Below are 23,263 nucleotides of genomic sequence, written 5' to 3'. Positions count from 1 at the left end.
GAGGCAAATATTAATCTTTAAGCTTAACGAGAAATCAAGAGGCAGTTTTGTCAATAATATGATCAGTAGTTTAAGCTTCAATATTGCAATTGGGTATAATTTTACAGAAAAACACCCAGTAAGTCAATTTCCACAGGAACATAAGATCAAACAAGATAAAATCAATATACAATTGAGATACCACATCCACAATTCATCCATCCCCTTTTGTGATATGTTAGTACACTATCCCTTTTCCAGTACATCAGGGCTTTCGTACTATTCCAGGTTCCCAATGCAACAGGTATTTCATGTTATTTGCGATAGCTAAAAAGTACTATGTAATGGAAAAAATATGTTAACAGATATGAAACAGTAATAGATAGGAAAAATAGTCTCTGTCTGTTAATTGACACGTTCTCTGTCTGGGAAGAAAGTTGAAGCAGAGAGTAAACAATTCTGACTAAAACATAAGAACAAACAAAACCAACTACTGTAAATCTACTTTCACTGTTCATACCATACCAAGTGATGTGAAGGTAACCCAAACCAGTACGTACTTCGTTAGAATACATTTAACAAAAGAAAAGCATAGCCACAGAGTATACGAGTGAAAACTCAAGACATGAGATACTCTCATCAAACTAATCAAGCATACGAAGTTGTTATGAGTAACCTTACAACCTCTGGTAAAGTTACAAGCACTGCAAGCAATAATACAAATATTACTGTATTACAGTACCTTCATCAACTTCCACACATGATAAAGGATCAATTGTTTCACCTGCGCAGGCTTCATCTGCTCGATGTGGCATCTGACCTTGACCATCTCCTGCTGCAGCAAATTGTTGATTTCTACCATCAATATCAAGTTCATCCTTCAGGTCATCAAGGAGGCTCATGTCATTTTCTACTTTGACAGTCAAATTCATATCTTTCTTTCCTTGGTCATCTCCAAAATTACCTGCCATTAGTATTGAGCTGTTTTCCATCTTTCCCGGATTGTTTTCATCTACACCATAATCAACTCCAGATGTGTCATTCTGCAAAAAAAAATTGATTTACAGTTCAGCAAATCAAAGTTCTAAGTGCCTCTAGCACTTAATTTTGCTGCCTTAAAAAATAGCAAATTAAAAAGAAATTTGTATTTTTCCTATGCTTTCAAATATGGAGTAATCTGCGCTTACCTAGCTTCGGCTGTTCTTGAATCGTCTCTGAAAAAACAACATTCTAATGCTAACTGGGTCATGTGATGTGAACCAACTCGACCTACATCGGCCATTGTTTTACAACTACTAATAATATGACAATAAACGAGAACTCTGTGGTTACATACTGAATTTAATTACCTATAAGGAAAGGAGAAGACTAACAAAGAAGAAGAATATAAAGCAAGCACACTGCAATTTTTTTTCACTGTAAACTCCATTACATTAGATATTCAAACAGTTTTGACAGTTGAGGCTTGTTAACAAGGCAGTGAAGAAGTGATGACTGGGGAAGAGGTTATGCACCATGGCAAGGTTATGGGCCTGTTCATCTACATCTTGCTGTCTGTTTCAAAAGTTTTATTTTAGTACTCTTATTTTCTTGAAAATTTTGTTTCATTAATTTTTCCCATGGAATTACAGTAGAGTATTTCTTACATTTTACAGGTTGTTGCATATTCTCTCACACCGATTCAATATGAGTGCATATTTTTTCCTTCACAGCTGGAAGCTCTGAAAGCATTTTACTCCATGTAAGTCTTGCTACATACATCTATTTTCCTTGAATAACCACTTCATTCTTACTGATTTCTCCTCTTGAAGTAGGCAATTAACAATAATTTGGTAAATTATATTTAATTTTTATGTGAATTTATACCCTTTTTGGTGTATAATATAAAGTCTCTGTCATCATCAATGCTTCCAGTGCCGCTAGATGCAAGGAGCCTTCATGAAATTCTGCCGCTCACGTCTTGTAATTTATCTTTTACAAATATTTACCTCAAAGTTCTCATCCATGCAGATTTGAGTCTTCCAACTCCTCTAGGGCTCACAGGAGCCCAGTGACACTATCACATATTACTTTCCTAGGCATTGTGAGGAGGACATATCCCAGCTCCCTCCATCTCCCTTTCATCATTAACTCCTCAATGTATGAAACTTCTGTAATTCCATCATGGTACAGTATATTCTTAACTCTATTGGGCCATCTGACTCTTTAATATTCTACCTACAGCTTTATGCTCAAACTGACCAAATCTTCTAGATAGAGTTTCATTGTCAAACCACGGTTCACGTCCATTTAGCAATACAGATAGTACTAGATTTATGCATAATCTTACTGTTGTAGGTAATTTCACCCAACTTGTCAAATTTTATTCATTCTACATTTTGCTTGAATTGCCTTTTCTACTCTTTTACTAAATTCTAACTCCAGAAAACTTGGACTGGTAATAAGAGTTCAATAGGATTCAACCTCATTAAAAATTATCCATCTAGTCTTATTTGCCCTTTGGTGTGTACTCTGTTCTCATTAGTTCCGTTTTTCTTTAATTTATTTTGAATCCCATCTATTTATGTATAAGATGACTTCTATTATGAAAGCTTCGTAACTCTTGTGTTGTTTTGCTGATTAAAATAGCATCAATCTAAATCTTCTCTTCCAGCCATGACAATTTTTACATTATAAAATTTATGATAAGGGCAAATGGCAAAAGACAATTTAAAATAAAAATAGATCTACATAAAGGTCAATCATGGAGAAATACATACCCCATATTTGGAGTTGTCCATCAAAGCACCAGATTGAAGTGACTGGGAATCTGCAACCATTACAGAGAACAAAACTTTATTCTAATCATGAGTATTATACAATTTAAAACAAGATGTAAGTTTATCACTTCTTTATATCAAGTAACCGACAACAATAATTGTTAAAAAGAACTGGCTACATTAATTTAAAAACAGACTGCCACTTGATCTAAATAAAATGAACAAACTCTACATTCTACATTGATATATGCAGATACTGAACTTAAAAGTCAATATAGTCTTCAGTTAAATTTCAAAATTTCATGGAATGCTTTCCATGAACAGGAGGTTTACTTTCAGTTCCATTTTAGATGAAATTTTGTAAATGTAAATGTATACAGTATTCCTTTTCAAATGTTTTAACTCACCATATGACATTTGCCACTCATCCTCCTTGTCTTTTCTCCTTCTCAGTCTCTTAGACCTCTTCTTTTGAGTATGAGACCCTTTCTTCATTCGAGGCATCTTTCAATGCACACTATGAAATAGGAAAAAAAAATTGGTAGCCAAAGGAGATTTGAGAGATTTATACCGAGAATATTACATGGAAAATATTAACTCCATATTAAAAGTACACTATTGTTATTTACCTTCTGCACCAACTATCCATCATAATTCATCAAAGCATTAAATAATACTTTAAAATAATTTATTATCTAACTTCTAGTACAGAACAGCATTTAAACCACTACCTTCACAGGATATTATACCTTAAAACAGGGATCTCATTAATCCCCATCTTGTCATCAGTGGTGAAAGCCTGATGATCAGTTACACAAGACCATCTCAACCATCAAGCTTATTCTAAATGCTTTTAAGATCAAGGAAAGCTCTTTTTGAACAACTAATTCTAGTAACAGAACTCTCGAAATATAAAATAAAAATGTCAAGACCAAACAATTCCTACCTTCATGAGAAAATGACAAAAATTCCTTCTCAGACCAACCACAATATTTTTAAAATATCCAACACAGTACTTAAATTTTACCTTCTTAGCTTTCTTTTGTAACACAATACAGTAATTAAAACCAGTTCTGAATACTAATTTTAACAATAAAAATGTAATGTTTAAAAAGATTATATTTTCATTACATACCAGTCATTTACTTTACTCCACATTCATTTTTTTAATGAACCCTGGACACTTAATTGTGTCCAATGTATTCTTGAGTTCCTTTCAAGTGGGTCTCAATCTTCCTGGTATGCAACTGTGATAAATTTGCAGAGTTGGGGGACAGCATAAACATTTGATGTAAACGACTGGCTTGTACTGATGAAATGAATTCTGTTTAAAAATTTCTTTCCCACAACAAACCTATTACAGTATTTACATTAGGTCAAATCCCAGTTTAGGTAGGAGGATTGAACTGCTGAAGAAAACCCGAGAAATAGCTAACTGGAACAAAAGATTTCAACTTAAAACTCATGGGAAACACAAGGCTCTAAAAGGATCAGGGAGTCATATCTGTAAAAGCTGAAACCCTTAGAATGACATGAAACTAAGTACTGTTGTTTGCAGCTCCATGGAGTACTTTTAGAAGGAAACAAGGTAGATGACCATGATAATCCCTATGTGAATAACTTCTGACCGATCATATCCTGAAGAAGACCTCATGAAACAGATAGAGCTACAATGCTGATCCAGCTTGCCTAATGAAATTCTGAAGAGGACCTCCAAGTCCTAATAGATTCTCCCAAAGCACAAGCTGCTGAGCAAATACAGCTGCCAAGCTTTAAAAAAGGAAGGCCCGTTTGTTCTTCAAATCCATGAACAAAAAACATAAACACCATATATACAAAATATAATGATGATAAAAGCTTCAATTTGATGGTCAGTTAAAGAGAAGCAACATATCTTAACTCAACCAAGGCAAAAGTCCTGGCTTATGACAGACATGGGATCCTCTTCTGACTCAAGCAACTACCACCAATTAAACACCTTGTTACCAAGCTTGAGCAACAGTTTCAGTTTTGCACTGAGGAAAACTCCAACTTAAAAGATGATAATTTTGTATTTCTGTTGGGACACACAGCCTATTAGGAAGGCTAGCCTTAATGAATAATAATGCAAATGCTGTAGTAAATTCATCATGTATCCTTCACACATACTAAAATAAGATACTATTTCCTATATGATGCAAAAATACTTATATCTAAGAATGATACTGAGGGTTGCGAATGGTTCTTTGTAATATTAAAATTTCATGTTTTTTCAAGTTGAAATGTAGAATTCTGAACCTGTATATTCTCTATTTGGCATTACTTTAGCATCAACTCTGGCTAGATCATACAGTTGCTTGAACACTTCGCCCCTCCCACTAATCAATTTTGTATCTCCCAATGTGTAAGAAGTCTGAACACATCAATTTATCTCCTCTAACAATGCTTATATGATAGTAATTACACAAAATAAATAAATAAAAATGCAAAGCAAAAACCCTTATATATCTTACTAGAGTACTGTATGCAAAGGGAAAAAAGGGGCTTGTTCATTTGTTTTCAGATAACCTAAACAAAAATGGTTAACTGTGAGATGAAAGTACACTGCCTGCTCAAAGCAGGTAATGAAATTCCAGCATTCACTGTAACCTACATTTTTCGCATCATCCGCAAGGATCGTCATCATTAATAAGCTGTGGATACATAGTGTATGTGAGCCGAATACCTAGTATGTGGAAATAACAATCACCGTCTAATGCTTGTGTGACAAGTGAAGTGGTTACCATGTGAAATGTGCTTGAGACATAAACATATGAAAAAATTTGATTAACCCTTTTGGAACTTAAACATAAATTTGTTTTTCTAAGAATGAAATAACATAAATTTATTTTCTCCTCAAACTATCATAGCAATAAAAAGTTATCACAATGGTCACTTTGTTTTTGGGTATTAAATAATTTACTGTACTGAAAAAAAAACCTTCTTAATTTTAATAGAAAGGAAGAGACCCATTTAATTTCCATACCAGCCAAAACATTCAACTATCTAGTGCTACATGAATTTGGATCCCACTATTCCTGGAGAATGGTTATATGACCTGAGCACCATCCTTTTGAAAATGTGGAACAATAATGATGATTCTTGCTATTAATAACTTAAGAGGTAAGTAATAAAACTATCCTATCTGGAAACAATATGAGCTAGCCCATTTTGTCTCCCCTAACCATACTCTAGAAATTAAAATTAACTTTATATTAGAGAGCCTAACCTCCTGCATATATTTTACTCCCTTGTTTTTCTGAGCTTCATTTAAAAGTATACATTTCCTTAAAAGGTCATGCTACGATTAAGATATGCTTTAATACCTGTGGTATATGAAAAAAAGTCCAGGGAGCATTTGCCATCATTGTAGAAGCCTCATCACACTATATTATTTTGGAAATGCTTATTGGATCCACCAAGAATTACCATCAGCAGGGGTTCTGGGCACCAGAATTTGTTACCATTCAATTAGCCATAAGCAAACCAACCAATGAATGACCTACCAGTAGGGTTAGGCATCAGTCACCTGAAATGAGTTCCTAGCCTTGGCTAGACTTATATATAAATATCTGTCTTGTATATATATTAAATAAAGTAAAAATGGGAGCTGAGCAGCCTATCTTAGCTTATATCCTGTGATGGCTAAGCCTTGGCCAAAGCAGCCATCGAGAGGACCGTGGGCACTGACGACCTCTTGTCAAACTTGGCAGCAGACAAGTTACACCTTTATGCGTCCAACGCTGATTATGACAACTAACAACACAAAGAAACCACCATCATAAGAGGATATGATACAAGTTGGTTGTTGAAATAGTCGGTTGCTCCTGACGCGGCCACCATAACAAAGCAACATCGGCCACTTTACTCTTAGCGAATCAACTCTACTTGCAATTTATAAGCACACGTAACAGTCGCTACAGTCACTTTGATAACACATAAAAACTATGTGAGACTTTAATACATAAAATATCCACGACATATACAAGAAACTAATCAAATTTACCACGAAACTGATATTGAATTAACGTAATGAACTGTCAGCGCCGCCGCCGCGGTCAGCTGTAGATAATATGTAAACAAACTACTTCTTCTTCCCTGTTGCAAGACTTCTGATCCGCAATTAAGTATTCATTGCTATGTTTTTATATTTCTTTTGTGTACGTGTGTGTCTAGGCTCACTATCATTAGAATATATTCTGTTCATCACCGTCTCTTAACAATGAATATTATAAATTGTTATTCCTTACAATACAGTTACAATTCACCATTATGGACGTTTTGCACAATTGAAAGCGAATACTTGGCGTTGCAGGAAGGGTATTCGTCTATGATGCTGAATAAGTCAGTGTCTTTTGTTAAACTTCTGTCGTAACTAGGTTTGATATACACAGATAATCTATCTCTCTCTCTCTCTCTCTCTCTCTCTCTCTCTCTCTCTCTCTATATATCTATATATATATATATATATATATATATATATATATATATATATATATATAATATATATATAATATATATATATATATATATATATATATATATATATATATATATATATATATATATATATATATATATATATATATATATGTGTTGAAAGTGCGATCAAGTTAACGTGTTAACTTTCGAAAATCAGTGAATGCGTTAATTAGAGTTATACTTTACGGACTGCGACGATTTCTTTTACCTAGAGATGGACACCAGAGAGAAGACATTTTCGTGATCCTGTTTTCCTCCCGAGCCTTTAACCGGAATCTTTAAGTTATTTTCGTAAAATTATTAGGGGGGCCGGTGGCGAGCAGACATGTCTGATCAGTGCTCTTACATAGTGAACGAACCGAAGGTATATCTTCTTTTCCTAGGAACTGTTGTGTTGCACGCGAAGTAGAAAATGCGATTGTCAATGATACCTCATTATGGCTGGCAAGAGGGGAACACCGATGTATTTATCCAGTTTCTAAATCCTATTGAGGAAAAGATAAGGAATGGATAGGATGTGACTGAATATTAGTATCACAAGAGGTATGTGATTTTAGATGGCACTGTTGATGATGATATCAGGAGATTGAAGTGGGTCTATTCTCTCTGCCTTGATAAAGCGCATTTAATAATGAAAGGATGTAAATAATTGCAGAATGCAATAATTATGTTTAAGGGTAAAATTTAACTGGAGATAAGGAGACTGCTGAACGCAATGCTGAAGCTGGTGAACTAAAGTTTACCTAGTGTTAATCTTATGAAGAAACGTGACTCATTGCATGTTGACTCAAAAACTGATAATATTACAAAGGAAGTTGAACTGTTTGATGATGCAATGAGAAAGACTGTTCCTAATAAAGAGAAAATAACTTATGCGAATACAGCCAAGGAAAAGAATTTATTAGTAATATAAAGTTCCCACAAGTTTCAGTTAAAATCACTGAGAATAAAGACATTCCATTTTATGATGCGAGGTGTACCTCTGATGGCAAATTTGTTGTTAATTGCGCTGCCGGAAGTAGTGGAAATGGTGCAGCGACCATGATGCGTTGCATGATAGAAGGCGCTGAAACAAAAAAATTCCGGGAATTGAAACCAAGGAGATGGTTTGTAATTATTATAGTGAGGAATATGGTGTGGTTGATGCCTCGGTTGACAAAACTGTTATCTACAGTCGATCCCTGACGTAAAGAAGATAAACCTCTTAAGCTTGAAACTCGCTGCGGGTGAAACTACCCACATTCTCAGATGTGATTCCGAGACCCGAAAGGTTATTCATGATAATGGTGATAAAGCTGTTACAATGGAGCACGTATGGCATACGTGACAGGTATCATCTGATGGATGATCTAAGAAATAATAATGCTGTCGACATTCGTAAGTTATCTGCATCACATCGGTTGGTTAGCAATGTTAACAGCATAACAACTTCTACTGGGCTTTTGTCAGATCTCGTTCTAAATGACTTAGTAAATGATAGTTAATCAGATACAGTGTTGGGGAAAGATGCTCTCTCTCTCTCTCTCTCTCTCTCTCTCTCTCTCTCTCTCTCTCTCTCTCTCTCTCCAGTGCATGTGCTCATAAATTAGTATCACCAGGGAATTAATGAAAATTATCCCATAATACAAGGAAGACAAAAGCATACTTTTGAAAAAACTCATTTAGTTGTAAATGTGAACATAAAATGATAAGATAAATGCACAGAAGTGAAGTTGTAGTTTACGCTGCTTTTCTAGATAAAAGATTTGAGCCGTGTCTTCCGTATATTTCTACATTATTTGCATAGCTGGTTCTTCTCTGGATCCGGGTCCAAAGGATAATCAAAGATTTAAGAAATAATAATTTGAGTATATGATTTCTACGTGCTTTAAAATCCAATTTAAGTTAATCTTCAACAGTAGTCGTGGGATGCTGATCTCGCTAACCTCAGATATTTTTCTTGTCAAAGTAATGACGTTCGCTTTTAACTTTATGATCTAAGCATTACGTTGGCCTTAGGGAGTAAAATAATTTTTATTTCATAGCACTATCGATTAAATAGTCAATCTTCTATTATAAGTAGAAACTATAACAACAGATAAATAAGTTGTATGGATAGTTTCCTACCACAGTTGCCTTTTTTTCCAGCATCACTGAGTATTTGATAAGCACTGAAAACATATATACATACATACATATATATATATGTATATACATATATATATATATATATATATATATATATATATATATATATATATATATATATATATATATATATATATATATATATATATTATCAAATCTGACAATATAATTCGTTTAACAATGCACTTAACGTCTCAGTATAAATCCGACAATAATCCCAAGACATGATAGTTGAAATCACTTGTCTATATTGTCTAAAATCCCAATCCCAACTAAAATAAACCGCAATCGATACAACCCTGACCTTTACATTTACACCCCGGAGTGTATTTTGACCTTGTGGAGTAAAAATGCTTAAATTCAACCACTTGCAGTATGGCACATCTAAGAATGGAACTCAAGGGTGGTTATTAATTTTTTTTTACATTGGTTGAAAAGACTCTTCTCAGAATGACGGGTATCAGATCGTTATAAAATGTTTTTTTTTTTTCTGTCATGCGCACTGTTGCATTCTTTGTTCACTTATTTATTTTATGAAATTCAGGCTGTGAAGCCAAGCACTGGGGTACTTTCGGCCATTCAGAAGGATTTTGAAGGGTTGGAGAGCCAGGTAAAGGGATCTAGAAAATAAAGGAAATGAAGTACAAGGATCTAAATCTGGTACTTGGGGAAAAACCCATTGTAGTGCTAAGAAGGGACGCTGCAAACAGTCTTCAGTAACGACTACAGTGCACCGCGTGAGATGCACTGACGGCAATATCTCTCGCGCGAGTTGCACTCATTTTGGACGCCGTTCATGGATGCTCATTTTTAGAACCTTGGAATATGGATTTCATGTGAAAATAAGACTTAAATATTTTTCGTATGACATTAGTAGCCGAACGAAAATGCATTGGTAGAAAACAATTGTCATTTAAAATTTCTGTTAAATACAGTAATAATTCTCAATAATGACAAATGTCTCTCGAACTATACGTAAAATGGCAGTCTCCTAACTTGTTATTATAGCCATGTTTCTTAGGGTTTGAGGCACACACAAAAAAATAAGAGAAAAGCAAGTAGCTACGAGACTCTCGTAACATACTTCGACAAACACTTGTAATTATTGAGGAACATTGCTATTTTTGGCGGAAATTTTGAACGGCAATTATTTTCAAGCGAGACAATTTCGTTCAACATCTAATGTAATACGAAAACTGTTTCGGTCTAATGTTCACATGAAATCTATATGCCAAAGATTTAAAAATGAATGACAACAATGCGCATGACAACTACAAACATTTTATGGAGATCCTATACACGAAATTCTGAGAAAAGCTTGTTTAACCATTCTTGAAAAATTAATAGCCACCCTTGAATTCTTACATAGCTATGTCATGTGATAAATCAAGCATATCTATTCGGCAAGGTCAAAATGCACTTCAGGGTATGACAGCAAAGATCAGAGTTGACCATTGTACGGTTGTTCCCACTGCACTTTACTTAAGGTAGGACTGTCATTTCAGAGTATAAAGAAAAATACTAAATGACTGACATGGTCATTTACAAAAGACCGTGGTCCATACTAAGCCCTTCCCTGGGTGGATCTCAGGAATCCGGTGGGGACACAACGAAATACTTTTGGAGGACGCGGGACTTGGCCCACACTTACGGGGGAACTCCAGTAGAAAACATGATGTTTTCAAGCTTACCAGTGACTCTAGGGTGTGCAAATTCCAACCTATATTGGAAGAAAATTCGACAGGTAAGAGATTAACATGTCCTGAGCCAAACAGAAAAACACTCTCATAGAAGCTTGGGCAACTAAAACTGACGTCTAGCGTAACATTTGCTTTAAGTCCGTAATGAATAGATATATCTTCACCCACTTCTCACCATTACTTCCATCAGTTAACTCTTTCCTCTACCATATAATCATTTCGTAATTTAAAATACCTTTATCCATCTTTTCTATTCCCGAGTAAACTTAAGATAATTCTTTAAGGACCACATACTCCAAAACATCCTACTGTCTTGTGTCAGATTTTGATTCTATCTCTATCATTTACTTTATTTATCATGTAATGCACTTTAAGAATGATATATCATGAAAATGGAAAGCTATGAAGAGAATTACTGTATTTAACATCGTAAACGTCAAATTTTTATATCATGTTAAACTGTTGATATAAAAGGATATTGGAAAACCTGATAAACTAATTAAGTTGAAAAATAAACTAACAATTAAGAAATTTCGAAGGTACTATTACTAATTTTCCGGATTTTGTTTCAAGGCCCAGTTCATTCAATTCTGGAATATGGAAGATAACCCTGATTCACTACTGTACTATAACAGGAAGAATGGGAAGATGTACATCCTGAGATCCAGCACAGTGGAAAGAAGCAACGCTTTTTCTTCAGCGTGAATCAGAATCAGAATCCTTCCTTTTGAGCCAATGAAATCACTGTGACTTGTCTTCAACTATGCTTCAAGGGAACAATTGCAGAGAGAAATGGATATATGAATCAATATGCTATGGGGGATATGCTTTCTGAAGAGGATGCATTCCTGGTCAATAGTATGAGTATTCTGAAAGCTCTTTAATGTCACGAGAGGTAACTTGGAATGGTACAAGAATGAAAAGATTCTGTGTAAGTTGAGAATGATTGTATAAATGACTGTTGAGGATTTAATTAGAAAAATAAAGAGGGTGAAGAACGGACAGGCACTAGGAACTGATGTGACTACAGGTGAGATACTATGATACTCTGGGGAAAGTGTGACTGGTCAGATGATTTCCTTCGTATAAAGGTTACGATGATAAAGGCGAGGAAAAAAATATAGGGCATATTATTACTCTGTATACTCGGAAAGGCATATGGCAGGAATTTCATTGAGAAAGTACTACAGATGACAGAAGGATTTACAGCCGAAGAAGTGAGTACGTTTAGACAAGAAAGAGGTATTTGGATCAAATATTTGTAATTAAAGCGTTACAAACGTTTGAGAATGAATGGAAATGGTTTTATGAGCCAAACATGAACCTAGAATAAGGATGCACGGTGTAGAGGAAAGCTGTTGAGAGCAATTAAAAGTTTGTGTGACGAAAGTGAAGTGTGTTGAGAGAGCGCCTGGTCTGGCAAAACAATCGGCCTGGGACTGTGTATGTCTCTATGACTACTTAATACTGTATCTACAAGAAGGAGTGTCTCTAGAATACGTACAAAGAACGGGAGACGTACTGTAGGTGCGAAGATGTGGAATAAGAAGAGGTTTCAAAAGGAGTGCAAAGTGGCTTTTATTTCCAGATGATACAATAGCGACTGCGGACAATGAAGGAAAACTGCACAGATTAGTGAAAGATTTTAAGTGTTTGTCAGAAGAGAAATTTGAGGTTGAACGTTAGTGAAAGTAAGGCAATGGGGGTAATTGAAAACGATGAAGATAGAGCAATGATAATATGGATGGTGGAAGAATAGAAGTGGTTTACTAGCAATGATACTAAAAGACGAGCAAAAACTAAAGCCCATTTTAAAGGTAAATTAAAATAATTTAAGTCAATTTGACTGTTGAACTAATGTTGTGATATGCTGCAATTATGTTTAATTATTTTTTTGTGTGTTTATAACCATAAAGGTAGCTAGGAAATTTAGATCACCCTCCGATAGTAGCTCTGATGTTTGTGAGTAACCTGAAGGAAGCCTTAAATTTGATAATCCAGAATGTTTAGATTTGGTAAATGTTTTGGACTGAGAAATACTGGATAAACGTGTTTAGTTATTGCTCAGAAATTTAATGATTTCTTGTGAAAGTAAAGTGAGTTAATACCGCGTACTTCACATATTTTAAATTTTGTTTAGGCGTATTCTGTGTCGTATGTTCAGTTTAATCCGTATTCTTCCAGGCATTGCATACAGAACTGAGTTACGATACTATGTTAAAAAATTGCTTTATTTTCAGTGGGTTAAATTCTTATCCACTACGTTCATTTTCTTAACAGACCCGAAGTGTCAGCTTCGGTGAAGTTGACAACCTCCAGCACGGCATAAAAACCTATAAGTTAATACATCATTATAAAAAAAGGCAACCCCTAGCACGGCATAAAAACCCAAAGTGTATTGCCTTTGTAAAAAAAAAATCAACCTCTATGACGGTATAAAAACCTATTGGGTAATGTCTTTGTTCAGAAAAGGCAACTTCTGGTAAGGCAAAAAAAAAAAAAAAAGCTGTAGGTTAACGCCTTTGCGCAAAAGAAAACGTAACCTCTGGCGTGTTTATAAAAAAAAGGCCTTTGTACAAAAAAGGCAACCTCTGGCATGCTATAAAAACTCGTGAGGTATTGCCTTTACACAAAAAATCTTTGGAGCAGCATAACAACCCTTGGGGTAATGCCTCTGAGCGGGTTCCGTTCTCAGCTACCACTCTGTTGGTCGCGAGTTCGAATCTCCGGCCGGCCAGTGAAGAACAAGAGAAATTTGTTTCTGGTGATAGAAATTCATTTCTCGCTATAATGTGGTTCGGATTCCACAATAAGCTGTAGGTCCCGTTGCTAGGTAACCAATTGGTTCTTAGGCCACGTAAATATAAATCTAATCCTTCAGGCCAGCCCTAGGAGAGCTGTTAATCAGCTCACTGGTCTGGTTAAACTAAGATATACTTAGCTTTTTGTAAAAAAAAAAAAGGCATGGCAGGAAAAACATAAAAATCCATACAATAATGGCGTGGCATAAAGACCCTTATGCCATACCAGAGAGTACCCTCTTTTCATCCCCAAAGGCAATATCTTATGGGTTTTATGCCATGCCTGAGGATGCCTTCTTTCCTTTGTCAAAGCCACAACTAGTGGGATTTTACCTTGCCCAACAAACTGCCTTCTTTGCAGGTTCAAAGAGATAGACTTATAGGTCTTTATGCCACACTAAAGGTTGCCTTCTAATGTACAAAGGCATTAATCTACAGGTTTTTACGCTTCGCCAGTTGCTGCCTTCTTTCCACTTGCAAATGTATAACCTTACAGGTTTTACACTGCATCGGCGGTCGCCTTCTTTCCATGTCCAAAGGCATCAACTTAAGGGTTTTTTTTTTTCGCTGAAACAGAGGTTACCTTCTTTCCATGTAAAGGCGATTAACTTACAGTATCTTATACCTGGCCAGAAGTTCCATTCTTTCCATGGAGAAGGCATTAACATAAGGGGTCTTACACCTGGGCAAAGGTTGCCTTCTTTCCAGGTCCAAAGGCATTAACTTACTGGTTTTTATGCAGCACCAGAAGTTTCTTGTTTTTTTTTTTTTTATTCCAGAGGCATTAACTTACAGGTTCTTATGCTGCACCTTAGGTTGCCTTTTTTGTGTCCAAAGGAATTAACTTCCCCATCATCTCAGTGGGTGAAGGAACTCTCACAGGTGAGGGTCAACAGATGGTGAGTTTCCCCACCACATGATGAGGTGGAGAGTAAGCTCACCAGCTCTTGACCCTTGCTCCTTAGGGTTCTTTCACCTGCTTATCAGCTGTTGACCCTTGCCTGTAAGAGTTCCTCTTTCTGCTAGTCAGCCACTGACCCTTGCCTGTGAGAGTTCCTTTGCCTGCTGAGGTGGTGAGGAAACTTGTCAGCTGCTGACCCTCGCTCCTGAGGGTTCCTTCACCTGCTGGTCTGCCGTTGACCCTTGCCTGTAAGAGTTCCTCTGCCTGCTGGTCAAACACTGACTCTTGCCTGTGAGAGTTCCTTCACCCGCTGATGTGGTGGGGAAGTTCACTAGCCACTGACTTGCCTGTGTGAGTTTCTTTACCCACTGACGTGGAGGGGAAATTCACCAGCCATTGACCCTTGCCTGTGAAAGTTCCTTCACCCCCTGACATGGTGGGGAAGTTCACCAGCCATTTACCCTTGCCTGTGAGAGTTCCTTCACCTGCTGACGTGGTGGGGAAGTTCACCAGCCATTGACCCTCGCTTGTGAGAGTTCCTCCACCTGCTGAGGTGGTGGGGAAGCTCACCAGACTTTGATCCTCACCTGTGAAATTCCCCCACCCACTAAGGTGGTGAGGGAGCTCACCAGCTGTTGACTCTCTCACAGGCAAGGGTCAGCAGCTGGTGAGCTTCTTCACCACCTCAGTGGGTGGAGGAACTCTCACAGGTGATGGTGGGCCTCCCTGCCACATGCTGACATGATGGGGAAGCTCACCAGCCTTTGGCCCTCACTTGTGAGAATTCTTCCACCGGGGAAGCTCACCAGCTGCTGATCCTCTCACAGGCAAGGATGAAAAGCTGGTGAGCTTCCCCACCACCTCACTGGATGGAGGAACTCACATAGGTGATGGGGGACTTTCCCACCACCTACTGATGTGATGGGGAAGTTCACCAGCCTTTGACCCTCGCCTGTGAGAGTTCCTCCACTTGCTGAGGTGGTGGGGAAGCTCACCAGCTGTTGATCCTCTTAGCAGCAACGGTCAACAGCTGGCGAGCTTCCCCACCACCTCAGTGGGAGGAGGAACTCTCACAGGCAATGGCAGGCTTCCCCACCGTATGCTGAGGTAGTTGGGAAGCTCACCAGCCGTTGACCCTTACCTGCGAGAGTTCCTCCACCTGCTGAAGTGGTGGGGAAGCTCACCAGCTACTGACCCTCTCACAAGCAAGGGTCAAAAGCCTGGAGAGCTTCCCCACCATATCAGTGGGTGGAGGAACTCTCACAGGTGATGGTGGGCTTCCCCACCACATGCTGAGGTGGTGGGAAGCTTGCCAGCAGTTGACCCTCGCTCCTGAGGGTTCTTTCACCTGCTGCTCAGCCACTTACCCTCACCTGTGAGATGGCAGGTGGTGGGGAAGCTCTTCAGCCGCTGACCCCTGTTCTTGAGAGTTCCTTCGCCTGCCAGTGAGAGTTTCTCTGCCTGCCATGAGTGTACTAGCTTCTCGCTCTTGACTTAGTTTCTTTATCTGCCACTACAAAAACTTGACCTTCTGAAGATATCTGGAGCTTCATACAATCCTCGAGGCAGACCAAAGCCTTCATTTCCATGATTATGGAAGAAAGGTTTCGGAGCTCCTTTTTCCAAGATCGTCCTAAGAAGGATCTCCAATGTGTATATCAATGTCTCACGACAAAAACTGGACGTTCCCTTTCCTCTGATGACGAGCTCTCGAAGCTTTAACTTGATCGTAATATATGTCAAGACTTAATATTTATCGTGTTTTTCATTTTCATTTGGAAATCTGTGAATAGCCTCAGAAAAAATAATAATAATAAAGTTCTGTCATATAAAACAGCAGCATCAGTCGAATTTATTTTATACTGAATCTTGTTCAGATCTACGTTTTTCACTTCCTTCCTGTTGTATACAGAATAAAATTGCTGACACTTTGGATCGGTATCTTTTCTTTCGGCCATAATATGAATACTGGCCAACTTTTGTCCAACATTTTGAAAAGAGAAGAATTATACGTAGAACTGAAAAGAATGAGTAAAATTAGTTTGAGTGATACTACCATTTCATTTAACAAAACATTTTTAAGAGAGGGTCTACTTCCTTCCAATAATAATAATAATAATAATAATAATAATAATAATAATAATAATAATAATAATAATAATGCAAAGAAATTCAATGTCATGATAAATTGTTATATATTAAAAATCCACTGGCAAAAAGTAATAGATTTCGAGATATCAAAAGCACGCTTAAATATAGCAGACAAATATGAAAAAAACAATACAAACGGATAGTATTCCCAACACTCATGTTTTGTTGTAAAGTGACTTAGAAGAAGAAGAAGTTTTAAAATCTGCGAGAAATGAGTTAAATGTTAAGAAAAGGAAGAAAAAGGTAAAACTGAAGACAACTACCGCGCCCCTCTGGTTCGGTAAGTGTCAGTTTGCGTGCAAAACGGGCACCTTGTTTAATACCAGCCCATTAGAGATAAACGTAAAAGCATAAGCAAATAAAGGTAAATATTACAAACATAAAAATAAAAGGCATTAACATAAAAAAACGTAAACAAAAGGCGGTAATATTATAAACATAGACAAAAGACATTAGCATAGACAAAAACCTGAAACAAAAGACGGTAATTTTTACATATTCCAGTCGGCGACTTCCGGGAACCAAGTAGCGGTAGTAGTGTTCAGTTTCACCGAAAGAATATTTAGTGTTACTGCTTCTACTATATTTATACTGAAGCTGTATCTGTAATTTAAATGAATAAGTAATAAATGAAAACAGCTATTGCAAATGTGCAAATACCTACACCAACAAAACATCTTAAAGAACACCATTGACACCCACGAAGATTGAAATTAAAAAACAGAGAGAAAGTAAAGAAAGAACGAAATAAAGAAAGTAAAGACAGAAGAAAAGAAAGAAAATAAAAAATAAAAGAATGAAAAAGAAAGAAAAGAAAGTAAAAGAAAAAACAAAAGAAAGAAAAAAGAACAAAAGAAAGAAAAATAAGAAAGAAAGAAAAAATAAAAAGAAAGGAAAGAAAGTAAGAAAGAGAAAATAAAAAAGAAAGATAGAAAGAAAACGAAAAAGGAAAAAAAAGAAACATCAAAGAAAGAAGGAAAAAGAAAAAGGAAAGAAAAGAAAGACAGAAAAGAAAGTAAGAAGCAGAGAAAGAAAAGAAAAAAGAAAGAAAGAAAGAAAACCGATGAGCAGCAGCAACCACAAGCCACAAGAGCAACAGGTCAGTTCTTGCTTGTTTCCGATTCAGTTCCCGAATGTCTTTAGCAAGGTCGTCGTCATTACGCTGAGGTAATTCAGGAATATGTTTGCAGGCTTTTTTTCAGGGATATTGCAGGAATTCATTTGGGTTTTGAATAGACGTATAATTGTGTCTAAGAAGTGATTGTCTTGGAAGGTTAGCTTAACCCACTCCCTCCTACTGTACCTCCTTTCATATTCTTTTTCTTCCATCTTACTTTCCACACTCTCCTAACAATTGATCCATGTGCAACTGTGAGGTTTTCCTCCTGTTACACCTTTCAAACCTTCTTACTATCAATTTCCGTTTCAGCGCAGTATGACCTTATTGGTCCCAGTGCTTGGCCTTTGGCCTAAATTCTATATCCATCTATATCCATATGTCCTTCGGGCTGGGGTCGAACCCCTTTTTTTAAGGGATATTACAGAGATTAATTTGATTTTCTAATAATCGAGTACCGGCTTAATAAACTCGTATTGGGGTTACAACAGCAAAATTGATCAAAGGTATTCTAGACTCCAAGGATGGCCTTTTCCTCAGGTATATTACAAATAATCATTTGATTTTTCAATAACCGTCTACTGACTTCATAACAAAAATGATAAGCAAAAGTAAACCAAGCCTTCACACATATTCGTTTTGTATTTATACTAAAAAATTAATTTGTTTCTTATGTGCATGCATCCTGTAAACAAGAGAAACGGAGATCTTGAAGCAAACTAATAGACAAAGGCAACTATAGTTTTAGTTTTCTGTAAAAGAAAACTCTTGTGCCGGTTTTGTCTGTTCGTTCGCCCTCAGATCTTAAAAACTACAGAAGCTAAAGGGCTGCAAATTGGTATGTTGATCATTCACACTACAATCATCAAACATACCAAATTGCAGCCCTCTTGCCTCAGTAGTTTTTATTTTATTTAAGATTAAAGTTAGCCATGATCGTACTTCTGGCACTGCTATAGGTACCAACAACATAGGCCACCACCAGACCGTGGCTGAGTTTCATGGGCCGCGGCTAAGAGTTTTATGAGGCGACAATCGGACGGAAAACTCGATTGCGCCGAAGAAACGTCGGAGCATTTTTTACTTTTTTTTTCCATTTGTTCTGATCGTCTGCGTCTTCTTCTGAGTTTGCTAATTATTATTCAACGGGAGTCAATTTTTTTAATGCTGTTATTACGTTTATTCTTTATAAAGAATTGGTAAAAATTTTTTCACCTTTCCTGATGCATATTTTCTATTATTTTATGCCACTGTTATTCTAAATGAGAATAATCTGTAAGCATTGCTAATACGAACGAAATGAATTACTTGGCTGAGTAACCACAAAAAATGAGAAAAAGATGATGAAAAGAGTAGAGGAAATTAAGTAAAAAAGTATGACAAAGTAAAAAAAAATGTTACAGGGAATAAGAAGCAAGTGAAGTCGAACACTAACTAGCGTTATTAAGACTTGTACATATTAAATTTTTGTAAATGGATCAGAATAAGTTAAAGTGATCAAAAGGTTAACAGCATAAAAGATATGCTAAAGTTACAGACTGATTACTGAAAAAATCAGGATATAAAGGCATGAAGAATTCAAAGAGTAAAATATACACAAAAAGTTGAAATTATTTTACACAAGAAATATGGACTTCTTCACAAGGAAATAAAGTGAAAGACCATTATAAGAAAGATACTGTATAAGTATAAAGATTTTTTCTTAGAGATTTGAAAGGAGTCGTGAAAAACACGGGACGTGGCAAGTATTGTTCATGTATCCAGAATCCGAAAAAGAAGTTTTTTTTCTGAACAAATTAAATGCCGAGTTTTACATATGTTCGTTCCCCAGTTTTTCCCTAAACAAATAAACACAGAGTTTTACAATTGTTCATTTCCCAGTTTTTTCCCTGAATAAAATAATGAGTTTTACATTTATTCACTTCCCAGTTTTTACCCAGAACAAAATAAAGCCTGAGTTTTGCATGTGTTCATTCCCCAGTCTTTTCCCCTCAACAAAACAAACAATGAGTTTTGCATATGTTCATTCCCCGGTTTTTTCCTCAACAATATAAACACTCAGTTTTGCATATGTTCATTCCCTAGATTTTCCATGAACAAAACAAACACTGAGTTTTGCACATGTTCATTCCCTAGTTTTTCCATGAACAAAACAAATACTCAGTTTTGCATATGTTCACTCCCCAGTTTTTTTCCTAAACAAAACAAACACTGAATTTTGCATATGTTCATTCACCAGTTTTTCCCTGATCAAAACAAACACTAAGGTTTTGCATATGTTCATTCCCCAGTTTTTTCCCCTGAAGAAAACAAACACTGAGTTTTGCATACGATCATTCACCAGTTTTCCCTGAACAAAACAAACACTCAATTTTGCATATGTTCATTCCCATGAACAAAACAAACACTGAGTTTTGCATATGTTCACTCCCCAGTTTTCCCTGAACAAAACAAATACTAAGTTTGGCATATGTTCATTCCACAGTTTTTTCCCCTGAACAAAACAAACACTGAGTTTTGCATATGTTCATTCACCAGTTTACTTCATGAACAAAACAAACACTGAGTTTTGCATATGTTCATACCCCAGTTTCTCCCTGAACAAAACAAACACTGAGTTTTGTATATGTTCATTCCCTAGTTTTTTCCCTAGTTTTTGCCCCCTGAAACAAAACAAACACTTTTTGTAGTTTTTGCAAAATAAACACTGTTCATTTTCCACAAAACAGTTTTTCCTTAAACAAAACAAACACTGAGTTTTGCATATTTTCATTCCTCAGTTTTTCCCTGAACAAAACAAACACTGAGTTTTTGCATATGTTCATTCCACAGTTTTTCCTTGGACAAAACAAACACTCAGTTTTGCATATGTCCATTCCCCAATTTTTCCCTGAACAAAATAAACACTGAGTTTTGCATTTGATCATTTACCAGTTTTTCCCTGAACAAAACAGACAATGAGCTTTGCATATGTTCATTCCCTGTTTTTTCCTGAATAAAACAAACCCTGAGTTTTGCATATGTTCATTCCTCAGTTTTTCCCTGAACAAAACAAACACTGAGTTTTGCATATGCTCATTCTCCAGTTTTTCCCTGAACAAAACAAACACTGAGTTTTGCATATGTTCATTCCCCACTTTTTCCCTGAACAAAACAAACATTGAGTTTTGCATATGTTCATTCCCCACTTTTTTCCCTGAACAAAAAACAGTGAGTTTTGCATATGTTCATCCCCTGTTTTCCCTGAACAAAACAAACACTGAGTTTTTTTAATATGTTCATTTCCCAGTTTTTCCTGAACAAAACAAATGCTTGAGTTTTGCATATGATCATTCCCTAGTTTTTCCCTGAACAAAACAAACACTGAGTTTTGCATATGTCCTTGAACAAAACAAACACTTAGTTTTGCATATATTAATTCCCTAGTTTTTCCCTGAAAAAACAAACACTGAGTTTGCATATGTTCATTCCCCAGTTTTTTCTCTGAACAAAACAAATGCTGAGTTTTGCATATGTTCATTCCACAGTTTTTCTCTGAACAAAACAAATGCTGAGTTTTGCATATGTTCATTCCCAGTTTTTCTCCTGAACAAAACAAACACCGAGTTTTGCCTATGTTCATTCCAGATTTTTCCCTGGACAAAGCAAACACTAGGTTTTGCATATGTTCATTTCCCAGTTTTTATCCTGAACAAAATAAACACAGTGTGTTACATACGTTCACTCCCCAGTTTTTTCCCTGAACAAAATAAGCAGAATCGTACACTTGTTCAGTCCCAGTTTCTCCCAAAACAACATAGACATAGTTTTACATTTGTTAATTTCTCAGTTTTTTCCCTGAAAAAATAAAAAACACTAAGCTTTACATATGTTTATTCCACCAGTTTTTTTCCCTGAAAAAATAATGCTGAGTTTTACTTACATTCATCCGCAGTTTTTTCCCTGAACATTATAAACGCTGTTTTACATATTCATTCCCCAGTTTTATCCCCTGAACAAAATAAATGCTGAGTTTTACATATGTTCATTCCCTAGTTTTTTTTCCTGAACAAAATAAACCCTGAGTTTTACAGGTTCATTCCCAGGTTTTTCCCTGAACTCCTGAGCGAAACAGAGTTGTACATTTATTCATTTCCAAGATTTTTTTCCTGAACAAAATGAACACAGAGTTTTATATTTGTTCACCTTCCCAGTTTTTCCCTTAACATAATAAACGATGAGCTTTACGTATATTCACTCCCCACCTCTTTCCTGAACAAAGTAAACGCTGCATTTTACATATGTTCATTCGCCAATTTTTTTCCCTTGAACAAAATAAGCGATGAGTTTTACATATGTTTATTCCCCAGTTTTTCCCTGAACAAAATAAAAGTTTTTACGTTTATTTATTCCCCAAAATAATGAAGATTATTCATCAATAATCAAGTACTCTTAGACAAGCAGGGAGCTAAATGCCTAAGTTACTGCATTCTTTTAATGGGGGTAATTGCTTTAATAAGCTTTATTTTCCTTTCTTGTCTTGTTGTTCTTCTTCTCTTTCCACGTCAAACATTAAGCAACAATCATCCCCATTAATATTAATTTCCTGTACCTTGCAAATTACACCCGAAGGGAACTGTGTATGATAAGTGCACCTACCCGAACCAGGATTCGAAACTACGCCTATTGGGTCACCCATGGAACAAACTAAATAGGCATGGGTTCGAATCCGGGATGGGTCGACTGTGGTCCGTGAACGGACCCAAGAGAGATAAGTTCGAATCCTGGTCATGGCTGGTGCACTTATCTTATATAATTTCCTTTGGGTGTTCGTTATGCCCTAGGAACAGTCAATTCGCCATGGGTGGGTGGGTTATTTGTGGTTTAATAAAATGCTATCACAATCCTGGATCATGGTTGAATCATTGTACAGAATAATTCCAGTTCATCGATTGTTACATACTCCTGTCTATCCATACACATACACACACACAAACATACCCACATACATACATAAGCACACACAATTACACACACACATACATATAAATAAATATATATACATATATATATATATATTAAATATATAATATATATATATATAATATATATATATATATATATATATATATATATATATATATATATATATATAATATATATATATATATATATATATATATAGAAATAGAAGAGAAAGGGCGTATGAAGATGTTGATATGCCTACAAATCTAAAGTGGGAACAAAAT

General features: G+C 36.1%; 1 protein-coding gene across 4 annotated transcripts in view; it reads right to left on the bottom strand.

Annotated features, from left to right (window-relative positions):
* Positions 1 to 23,263, bottom strand: part of LOC136834772 (trichohyalin-like) — a 153,613-nt gene that overhangs the window by 23,719 nt on the left and 106,631 nt on the right. Inside the window, exons 1-4 of one of the 4 annotated variants that reach the window (XM_067097407.1) lie at positions 6,763 to 6,847; positions 3,146 to 3,255; positions 2,739 to 2,788; positions 722 to 1,022 (exon numbers count right to left, since the gene is read on the bottom strand). In XM_067097407.1, coding sequence (XP_066953508.1) covers positions 722 to 1,022; positions 2,739 to 2,788; positions 3,146 to 3,242 — 448 coding nt within the window. In that variant the 5' untranslated portion in view covers positions 3,243 to 3,255; positions 6,763 to 6,847. Of the gene's footprint in view, positions 1 to 721; positions 1,023 to 2,738; positions 2,789 to 3,145; positions 3,256 to 6,762; positions 6,848 to 23,263 lie in introns of those variants that run through there. The other 3 variants (XM_067097427.1, XM_067097437.1, XM_067097417.1) reach the window with 3 other exon arrangements.

Source organism: Macrobrachium rosenbergii, chromosome 4 (assembly GCF_040412425.1).
Source record: "Macrobrachium rosenbergii isolate ZJJX-2024 chromosome 4, ASM4041242v1, whole genome shotgun sequence".
NCBI lineage: Eukaryota > Metazoa > Arthropoda > Malacostraca > Decapoda > Palaemonidae > Macrobrachium > Macrobrachium rosenbergii.
Note: the sequence above shows the minus strand (reverse complement) of the source record. Positions and strands in the feature narration are given on the sequence as shown.